The 11252-nt window shown below is 43.0% G+C and overlaps 1 protein-coding gene across 1 annotated transcript in view; it reads right to left on the bottom strand.

Annotated features, from left to right (window-relative positions):
• Positions 1–11252, bottom strand: part of cpne5b (copine Vb) — a 185869-nt gene that overhangs the window by 41169 nt on the left and 133448 nt on the right. The window contains exons 12-13 of the mRNA XM_072665400.1: positions 9869–9922; positions 7278–7339 (exon numbers count right to left, since the gene is read on the bottom strand). Coding sequence (XP_072521501.1) covers positions 7278–7339; positions 9869–9922 — 116 coding nt within the window. The remainder of the gene's footprint in view (positions 1–7277; positions 7340–9868; positions 9923–11252) is intronic.

Raw genomic sequence — 11252 nt, 5'->3', positions numbered from 1 at the left:
AGGGAGTTCTTCCCTGTTACTGTGGCCTCTGGCGGGCTCAATAGTGGTCTGAATCCAGATTTCGCAAAGCTGCTTAGGGTTCTGAAAAGCACTATATAAATGAACTTGACTTGACTGAGTAGAAAATGACTACACCCATATTTTTTATATAATTTTTTGAATTTTTTGATTATTTCACAGCTTATCAAACTCCTTAGAACCTCAAAACCTCAGAAATGTCTTCGAGCACTGTGACTCTTGTCATATTGCCCACCTCTACTTTCTTGTGTTCTACTTTCTTAGATTTTGAGTCCTGCGGGACGCCACATCTTCTGACATGGCCTCACATCGGACCTTTCTGATGTTTACACAACCCTGTGGCTACATTAGCTCTCCTGGCAGCATGACCCCTGCAACATCCCCAGGCCTCCCTGCCCTTAGAGTCCAGTCAGGTTCGCCCATACCCAGCCACTCAGCCGCATCATTTTCCCTTCATCTTTCTGGCACCGGATTCACCCTGCTGTCACTCCACATTACACTCAAGACCCACACGCCACTCACCAGTCCAGACCGCCGATTATATTTACATCTGCCTGGGGGGAGACAGTCGTACACTATGTGCTAACACGTTCTACACTAAGCCAGCTACTGTAGATCCAGCAGACTCGTGGTCTCATAGTCATGGTCAAGACCAAACTAGGACTTTAGCAGCACAAACCTGGACTGTTCCGAACTGTGAGAACCAGGGCTCGTGAACCCATTCGCACCTTTTTCCCAAGCTTTTGCTCTAACATTGAGACAGCTACTAAACAGTTGCTATTAGACAGTGTGTACATATGTACACAATACCTTTCAGACGCAAGGTTTACTGTCTACACATGAAACTTTTGCCCCTGGTCATTGCTCAGTGGATTACATGGTCTGAAGCAATACCACATCATGTGTCAAACATGGTGGAGGCACTGTTCTGGCATGGGCTTGTGTGGCTGGGCTGCAGTGGAAATGGTGTTTCACTGGTGTTTACTGATGGTGGGACTGCAGGATTATGAATTATGAAGTATATCGAGCTCTACTTTCTGCTCAGATTGTGAAGAAAAAAAATGTAACTAATTATTTTTAATCGGATCACATCAGATTTATTAATATAGCACTTTTTATAACTCAAGCTGTCGCAAAGCAGCGTTACAGAGATTCGGTAATAACACTAAAGGTCAACAATGCATATAACCCCTCAGAGCTGGAGGGAGAAACCTTGGGAGGGCCATCCTCCTCTGGTTAGAATCCCTTAGAAATTATTGATAAATAATAATAATAATAACAATAATAATAATAATAATAAACGTAAGCTTCAATATAGTCGGTAATGGAGGGTGGGCACCTGATAAGATGTTGCTTTATGGTAGAGACCTTATGGTAGAGGACAATGACCCAAAACATACAACAAAAGCAACCCAAGAGTTTCTTACAGCAAAGAAATGCATGTTTTTAAAGAGCTGAGTCGCTCACCTGACCTCCCCCCAAATGACCCACAATTGAGACCCACAAATAAGCAGCAACTGCAGGCAGTCTACGGTCCAAGAACCTCGAGGTTGTCCGAGAGGTTACCTTCCGAGATCTGGACAGCGTTAGGTCAGCTTCTGCTCGACTCCGTCGACTACTACAGAGCTTCACGGAGGTTCTAGTGTCGGACGAGGTTCGCTCGTTTATCCAGTGATACCGTTCATGGTCAAGCTTCGATTCCAGGTCTGTTCAGCATTGCTGTTTGGGTTCTGCAGCTGATCTTCAAGCTCTCGTTCCACCTAGTTCCAGGTTGGGTTGGCCTAGCAGCTCTTGTCTAGTAGCTGGTTCCCTAGCTAACCCCCCGGTCTCAGGGCTGTTTAATTCCGCCTTCATGTTTGCCATGTTCTGGTTCTGTTGATCACGGTATTCACATTTATGCTCTTTAGTTGCTACATGTTTGGCTCACTTGCCCCCTTTACTTGCATTGGTGCATCTCTGCGAGTGTTCATCGCTCTGTGTCTGGCCTAACTTGTCATGACAGGTTCAATGCAATTTTTTAGTTGAACCCCTTGAATTAAAGCTGAAAGTCTGACTTCAGTCACATCCTTCGTGTTGGTCTACAGAGGCAAAACTACGAAACCGCAACTTTCCAAATACGTACAGACCCGACTGTGGGTCCGTACCACAGAAAACGGTCGGATAGGGATTCTCATTGAATTTCCCTTTAACCGCCCTAGAACGTAGCCTTGACTTCGATTGCCTGCTGAAAGCGGAATTCCTTCCCACACCATCTTATGTCCAGAGCTTCTGTCTGACGATACCCAGGCTGTGGTTAGAAACAGACTATTAGGCTTTCTGGAGTGGCCAATTCTTCTCTGCGAAACAGAGCCAATCATTTGCAAAAGCAACTCGCTAAGAGCCAACAGCCTTCGGTCACTTTCTTTTTGGGCAGTGAAAGAAAAATTGTTCCTAGCACCATTTGTTGTCAGATGTGTCTGGGAAAGGAAAAGCATGCAAGTTAAATGAGTGCCTGTAGAGCACAAGCCAGATAAAATTGATCTTGCTGGGAGCTGCGCTGTGTTCAGATGAGGATGGCAGCAGCTTATTCACATTGCAGACACCTTCCCTTGCGGTGTAATTATGCCGTTGTTGTCCTTGTTTTGTCTTTATTGTGCCTCTAAGTCTAATGAGGCAAGGGGTTCATTATACAGTACACTTCCATGCTACATTTAATAACAGACCCATATTTATTTGAAATTAAATTAAATATATTAAATGACCACATTGAACTGAATTCTGTGTCCATATGTGTGTAAATATTTGAAATAATGTGAAAATTATATAAACGTTTTTGAATATTTGGGGTTTAACACAATGTTGGGTTTGAACCTGAAGTGTTAGTGACGTTCACAGAGTCCTTTAAAGCAGCACTATGTAGCAATTTTACCTTAAAACAGCAGCTTGAATCATGAATCATGAATGAACAGGATCATGCGGATACCCCAACTGACTGTAACAGGGGGAGAGTGGCGACCGCGTCATTCCCACTCCACTCCGGGCCGAAACGCTGCAGCTACTGCACTATGGAGCTTTGGTGGTGGAGCTGCCGGAGGAGAACCTCTCTCCAGAGCTGCTGTGTGACGCTGCGTAACCCATAGAGTCATATTAGTGTAAAATCCTGTAGAATTTCTATACCGCCTCAGTTCATATGCTTATACACCTTCAGATAAAGCTTACTGATCTCTCAGCTTGTCCAGAAATGCATGTGTACAGCTGTCCATGAGCTGTCTCATAGTGTGGTTTGTATTTACAGCAGTGGTGTAAATGTGAATTACGCTTCACAACTGTAGGGGGAGCCCATGAGCAGAAGAAAATACTACTAGCTAATATAATACTATAACTCTAGCATAATGCTGCTTTAAGCAGTGTGTCATTATGGCCATGTTTTTTAAGGATGGCGGAAAATGTATCCAGCACAGCGTGGAGGATGTGTTCAATTCCATCATCAGCAGCAGCAGCAGCAGCTCACCTAATTTACCATCATTAAGCCCTGATTTACCACCAATCCAGGTGTTGATTTGAGGAGAACTCTAAATAATACTAGACTCCATGAGGAGAACTCTGGAGATGTTCTAATGATGAACACAGTGATGGAGAACCACCACCACAACCTTCTGTAGGAATCTTATCAGTGTTTTCCTGAGAAGATAAACACTGACTGCCCACACAAGCAGCTTTCTACTGTTCTATATAAATTATTATAAGTAACTACTCTAATTAATTAATATCTATGTATCTGCATATTCAGCATGCAGTGCTTAAGGACCACCCATTTACACTAAAGTTATAAGTAGCGTTTCAGCCAGGACACAACACAGGCCAGCCCTCTGAGGCGGGACCCATACTAACAGAACCTGCCGGTTAAATTCTAATACACAGAATTAATAAACGTATTAATAAATGAGAAATGTTTTTTGCCTTGTTGGATTGGGTCTTGAATCACATGACTTCTACTCAGCCAACTAATGACAAAATCCCAGAGAACTGTCCAGGAAGTCACATGACTTCATGCTCCTGAATACTAATGACTGTCCTCTGTGTTTTTGATCAGATGACTGAAGTAGTGTCGCCTATAAACCCGGGCTTTAGGATAGGAAAGCTGGAGGTATTGCATCCCTTTTGGAGATCTACTGAGCGTTATTTCTGTGTATGTATTATTATGTATGACCTTTACCTTTGTTCTTTAGCTTTGCCCCGTTGGATATTGGACTTTGACCCTCTGCTTGTGTTTTTGGACCATGTCCCCTTTTTGGACAGTTTGCTCTGTGTAATGTTTTATATTATTGTGCCTCGCAGGTTTCTGGAACTGGAATCTCCCAGTAAAGCCTCCTTCGTATTTTATCTCTGCAAATGTCTGAGAAATATCTTGAATATGGGTCCTTTAACATGTGTTTGTGTTATTGTAATGTTAATATTTGGGCAGTTTTTGGACAGTTTGCTGTGTGTAGTGTTTTATATTATTTTTCCTCTCATCTGCTTTCAGGAACTGACCCATGCCTGTATTCTGACTACGACCGTGGACTGGGAATCTCCCAGTAAAGCCTCCTTCATATTTTATCTCTGCAAACGTCTGAAAAATATCTTGAATATGGGCCCTTTAATATGCGTTTGTGTTTACGATAAGATAAGATAATCCTTTATTAGTCCCACAGTGGGGAAATTCTCAGTGTCACATCAGAAAAGGGATAGCAAGACACTCGTAGATAACGTAGATAAATAATGTACACTATATACACAAAATATAAATAATAAAAGTAAAAAGCAATAACAATATTATTTACAGGTTATTTACAGGTACTTGCAAATGACTCTTAATTGCACATGGGGGCGGTATGTATTGCACATTGTATTTTTACACTGAGGGATCTCTATTCCCTGAACATGTGTGTGTAGTTTAAGTGTGTTTATGTGGTCCGCTGGGAGCAGTGCTGGTTGTGGTAATTATGGTAATGTTAATATATGTAACGCTTCCTATGCAGACTAATATCTTCAAATGTGGCTAAAGACTGCTGAAAGTGTTGGGAGTTTGGATCAGAATTAGTGTTTCCAAGGGCGGCGCTGAAGGTCACCGCTCTCTCTGTAGAGAATAATATCGGACTGAGCGAGCGTTTAAAAGCGCTGGAACCGTTTCAAATCATATCTGTCACACAATAGCCGCTCTGAGTGGGTTCCTTAAAAAAATCTCGCCCAAGTAGGTCCACGTTTGGGAAAAGGGCGTCTAATGCTCACTCATGCGGCCCTGGACGTGCCAGCGGCGCTCTGATTCATTCAGGGAGATGACAGCGGAGTCCGCCCCGTCCGCCCGGTGAAATGTCAGAGCGTTTAAAAGACTAGCCAATCACAGCATGCCCTTGTTTTTCACCACACTGCTCTTTATCTTCTGCAAAAATGAGGCTCTCATTGTCAGGTCTTAGCCTATGACTGAAAGACTTGAACCAAAGCACATAGAATTGATAACGTATCAAAGGGAATCATAGAATTATAGAAAAACTGTCCACACTGTCCATATATGGGCAGCAAGCCAGCTCTCAATTCCCTGCTCTTGGAACATCATAAAAAGCAACACATTTAAATATATTTACATATATATACTTTATCATACAGTGTATCTGCCCGTTCAGCTGATATAATAATATGACAATATAATAATATAATATAATATATAATATATAATAATATAATAATGCCCGTTAGACTGAGGCCACTTCTTACTTCGTTGTGGAAGTGTTTCAGCCTGGACTGCTTCTTGAGCAGGGCAGTGGTGGCTCAGCGGTTAGAGCGCCGGGATATCGATAACAGGGTTGTGGGTTCGATTCCCGGGCTCGGCAAGCTGCCACTGTTGGGCCCTTGAGCAAGGCCCTTTACCCTCTCTGCTCCCCGGGCGCTGGAGTTGGCTGCCCACCGCTCTGGGTGTGTGTGTGTACTCACTGCCCCTAACACGTGTGTGTGTGTGAGTGTGTTCACTACCAGATGGGTTAAATGCGGAGGACACATTTCGCTGTACAGTCCACACTGTACAGTGACGAATACGTGCACCTTTATCCTTTATCCTTTTAAAACAGGGCAGCCCATCGGATTAGAGGTCATTTACATATTTAAATCTTGAAGGCACAATAGCAAAAAAACAGCCGGCTTAAGTCTAAGGGATAAAGAGATGTACATATGCTGGGCATGCTGGGACTAATATGATCTCTACTGGAATTTCTAATTAGTAGAAGGGCCCACATCACTGAAATTTCCCTCACTCCTCTGACAGAAAATAGTTTGATTGAATACGTCAACACTGTTAAAGATGGAAGCAATTCAAAACTCATCACCTGCCAGTCTGTATTGTAAAATATGCAAACTATGGTGTCATTTATTTACATAACATTTAGCTATTCAGCCTATAGCAGTTTAGCCCCGCCCATGCATGCTGAAGTTCTAAGGAGTGTTTCAGCCTGGGCTGCTTGTTTTTTAAACTATGCATAAAACAGGGCAGCCCATCGGATTAGAGGTCATTCACATATATCAGTCAGCCGGCTTAATTCTAAAGGATAAAGAGATATGCGTACACTGGGCATGCTGGGACTAATATGATCTCTACTGGAACTTCTAATTAGTAGAAGGGCTTACATCACTGAAATTTCCCTCACTCTTTTGACAGAACAGAGTTTGATTGAATATGTCAACACTGTTAAAGAACCAAAACATGCAATGCAAATTATGAGACTATTTACATTTACACATTTAGCTATTCAGCCTACAGCAGTTTAGCCCCGCCCATTCATGCTGAAGTTATAAGGTGTGCTCCAGCCTGGGCTGCTTTTTAAACAATGCATAAAACAGGGCAGCCAATAAGAACAGAGGAAATTGACATATATATCAGTCTTAAAGGCCCTGCAGCAAAAAAAAAAGGCATTTAGTTAAATGGAACGAGACACGGTGGAAAAAATGGACATATAAAAAAGAGTTACGCAACAAGGTGCTGGTGCAAAACACAAGCAGATTTTACAGATGGACCCTTTGCTGCAGTTCTTCAACCCCTTAAACAGTCTACGTCTCGCTGGCAGCCAAAAGTGTTACTCCAAACATTTTTCATTACCAGAGAATAACCCCACCAGTTTGCACAGAAGCCCCTGTGGTTACTGAGTAATACACCTTGGTCTATAAAAAGCCCTGGAGGGTTAAGGGGTTAAACCGTCTGTAAGCAACAGTAGCAAAGACTCCACGTCTGCAAACCTCGCTTATCTACTCACCCTCCTTTGATGTAATCGAGGAAAGTGAATTCGGATTCCACTGAGAAAGACAGCAGGGTCACCTGCATGAGAAGAATACACTATTGAAGAATACACATTTCAGCTTAGTGCGAAGCTGAGCGGAGCTGGGTGTTTTCAATGCAAATGACATCATCAGCATATTAATTTGAGTGACAAGTAAAAAACTTTTTTTTATGAATTTTACGATTTCATAGCATCTGTTGGTGTTTACCTTCTGTAAATAGATAATTATACTGCAGGGGCGCAACGACTAATCGATTATTTGACTAAAATCAACGACCAAATTTGCTGGCAACTAATTTGACCCCTTATTAAACATCCCGTCTGCGGTCTACATTACCAGAGACTTCTATTACTGAGTAATACACCTTAGTGTGTAATAAGCCTTTCTGCATTATGGGGTTAATGGTCAATAAATTAGTGACATCATCAGCAGGTCAGGACGTACATGGACTGTGGATTAATCACCAAAGTGAGTGGGGAGCAGAGTTATATTAGTGGGAGGCGTGGGAGTCTCATGTGGACATGTGGGCTAAGGGATCTTCAAGTAAGGCAACCCAGACTGGCCGATGGTTGAAATACTGGAGTTCCAGCGTGGTCAACTGGCCAGCTGGTGAAATTTCGTCCCTGCAAGATATTCCTGCATCGGCTGAGAGTGGTATTATTGACAAGTGGAAGCATTCAGGAAGTCACAAAGCAGGGTCGCCGGGTGCTGTAAGTGGTATTAGCTCAGCAGTCTCATAGTGCAGAAAAGTCACCAACCTGCTGTTAGAGCTGCAAAGGAGGACCACCTCCATATTAATGTCAATGGATGTAGAATGAGTTGACATAAAAGCTCCTGTAGGTGTAGTGTGTAGGTGTCCCAATACTTTTACATACAATACATACAAGTATAGCTTTACTAAGTGATTCCAAATACAGTATATTAATGCAATATTCGATAGCGGTGTCACTTTTTTAAATTTCCACCTGAATAATGAATAAAATCAATGTTCCGTTACTGTGGAAGTGCTGTGTACGTTCACATTAGCTCAATGCAGCACTTTTTAAAGCACAAAGAGCTGAATGGATTGATAATGGCTGTCTTGCGAATTAGCAAACTGCAGAGTCTAAATTGCGAGCGCTATTAATATCCTATTAGTAGTTCAGGCCTAGTCGAGGCAGCATATGTTCTTTCTGGAATGCCTAATACGAGGCCTTCTCTCAAATGGATTAGCAGATTATGTTCTCATATCTAAACCTGCCTGCTGAATTCCCCCCCATGTGTTATGAATGAGACAATGACTGATGATGGCAGGCAGGAGAGCCAAAGTTAGCGGATGTTGCCAGCCTGAGTTTGTAATGCAGGAGGAAATGAGGGGTGTTTGGGGGCTGCCATCAGTCTGCGTAACACACTCATGTCACATTAGCTCTCCTGAGCTACAAATGCCCGCTTTCATATCCACTTTCACGTCCTCCATCCGCCCACTCACCTCTATTTCTCTCTCAAGCACACACGCTCTGTGTCTCGCACACACATACACACGTTTTTAGCGGAGGCTACTACTGGCCTTTAACCCTCACCATCTGCTAAATACAATGCACAACGGCGCGCTCAGACTCTGGAGCCGTCACAGGCGAGCGCAGTCTCGCTGCAGCTGCGGATAGAGGTGTCCAGCGCTTATTATTATTATTTTCTTTCTTTGCTTTGCTTTTAATTAGCCCGAGTGTGAAAGGAGAAAGCAATTAAGGCAGGAAGCCGGTGTTCTCGAAGGTGGAAGCCGCATGCCTTCGCTTTGTTTTTTCGCGTATATAAATGAGCAGAAGAGACTGTCATTATTAAAGGAGTGTGTGTTCAGTGTGTGTTTGTGCACCTGCTGGGCATACGAGATATATACACACACACAGCGATGATATATATATATATATATATGCAAAAACCTTGTATTTCCAAATTGGCAACTTTCCAGAAGGACAAATGATTGAGGAAAACCTCATGCCTTCTGTGAGGAATCTGACGTCAGGGCCGGATTGGACCTTCCAGTAGGCCCATTATCCCATGCATACTGCAAAGTCCACCAAGGCCTGGTTTGAGAAGAAGTCCTGGAAGATTCTGGAGTGGCCGTCACAGTCGTCTGACATGAATCCTATAGGAAATCTTTGGTGGAATTTAAAGAAAGGTAGTTGCAGCAGCAAACCCAAGAAATGTGGTGACCTGGAGGTAACTTCTCATGTGGAATGGGCTGAGATTGCTCAGGAACGCTGCCAGAAGCTAGTGCATCAGGTTTGCAGCAGGTCAGAACAGCAGATGGTGCTCAACTAAGTACTAAAGATGCTTGTGATGAAGGAGTTGAATAATTCTGAGACTGTGGTCGTCATAAAAGGGGCTGAATTTGGAGAAAACACTTGTTCTATTAGTTGTGTTGAGATATTTAAAATAGTCTTGTTTGATTGGTTTGTTGGGAACAGTTGAGAGTTTGTAAATATTGCTAATAAGCCTAATTTGCATTGGTCTGAAGAATTTCGATTACAACTGTATGTGTGTGTATTTCTGTGTGTGTGTAATTGTGTGATTTCACAGCTTGACTCACCGTGCCTGAATTGACGTATTTCTTCTTCTTCATCTTCTTCTTTGGATTCACCACCTACAAACCGGGCAGAAGATTGGCTTCAGGACCTGAATGTAAATCAGCTCCCACAGATCAGATTGTGTGGAAATGAGATATGGACTCGTTAAATGCATAACAAACAGCTCTTTTGTTCACGGCGAGGTGTCTCGGAAAAGAAATCAATTAATGATTAATCTCCAAGCCGCCTCCATCTGTAGAGGATGTAGCTAGGGCGCTAAACCAGTGGCCCCCACAAAACTGCAGGCAAATGTGATGTCACATGGAATTCTTCCCTTACCGGCGAGACACGAGCAGCATTACAGTGCCGCAATGAATAATCTCACTCTTCCATTCTCTCAATTTTCTGCCTCTGCCTCGTCCCACTTTGACGCCTTTTTTCTCCCACCTCCCAGGCTGTTTCATTTCCACCGCAGCAACTAAAGGAACTCGAGGGGCTGCACTCAAAAAGGATGATGGAGCCAAAAGGGTTCCTTGGAGCGATGCCATGGAAGAACTCCATGCGGGGCCTGTGTGTGTAGCCCAACTGGAAACCCAGGGTTCCCTCCTGTTGATCCCATATATAGTACCCCACAAGGATCAGTGATTAAGGGGTTAGACATGGGCCGTATCTGCGTTTTACACTGCATATGGGGCCTAGATGAGACCCATGTGAGATTAAGGTGGGCTGTAACGCTGGGGCCCATTTTGAGTCCCAGTAAAAAAACACATGTACAACCTCACTCAGAGCCCCTGCCCAGCTGAAACCCACTCATGTCATCCCCACATGAATGCTCAGATCACAGTCTGCCAGTCGTTCTTTGGAGCAATTCCATAGAAGAACCACTTTTGGTTTCTTAAAAACATGTCTGTAATAGAGAGGTAAATGTAAAGAACCCTACACCTAACCCTAACCTAACCTTGAATCTAACTTCTAGCAGCTTGATCATTTTCTTGGCTTATCTTCTCAAATGAAAGTGTGAGACTGTCGTAAGATTAAGGAAATATTATATATTTGCATTTTTTAAACCATATCAGTCGTTCTTAGAATGTTTCTGAAGACAAAAGTAAAAAAAAATTAATGAATTCTTAAGAAGATTTCTGAAGGAGACCAACTGATCTTTTTAGTGAAGGATGAAGTTTGTGAAGGATTGTATCTTGAGACGCTTTTGTGAATCCGGCCTCTGATATTTAGACTGCTAGATATCTTTCGGGCGCCTGTGAAACATCAGCAAGCTCTCGGATCACGTCTTTGAACAGTTCGCTAATAGCAATCAAGCCGACACTGAGTGAGTGCAGATTTGCCTCTGATCTGGAACCTGAAAATCAGGGTTGAAACAGTGTTATTATCTGGGTTTCTTGCTCTTTC

Source organism: Salminus brasiliensis, chromosome 21, assembly GCF_030463535.1.
Source record: "Salminus brasiliensis chromosome 21, fSalBra1.hap2, whole genome shotgun sequence".
Taxonomy (NCBI): domain Eukaryota; kingdom Metazoa; phylum Chordata; class Actinopteri; order Characiformes; family Bryconidae; genus Salminus; species Salminus brasiliensis.
This window is presented reverse-complemented; position numbering and strand designations above follow the sequence as displayed.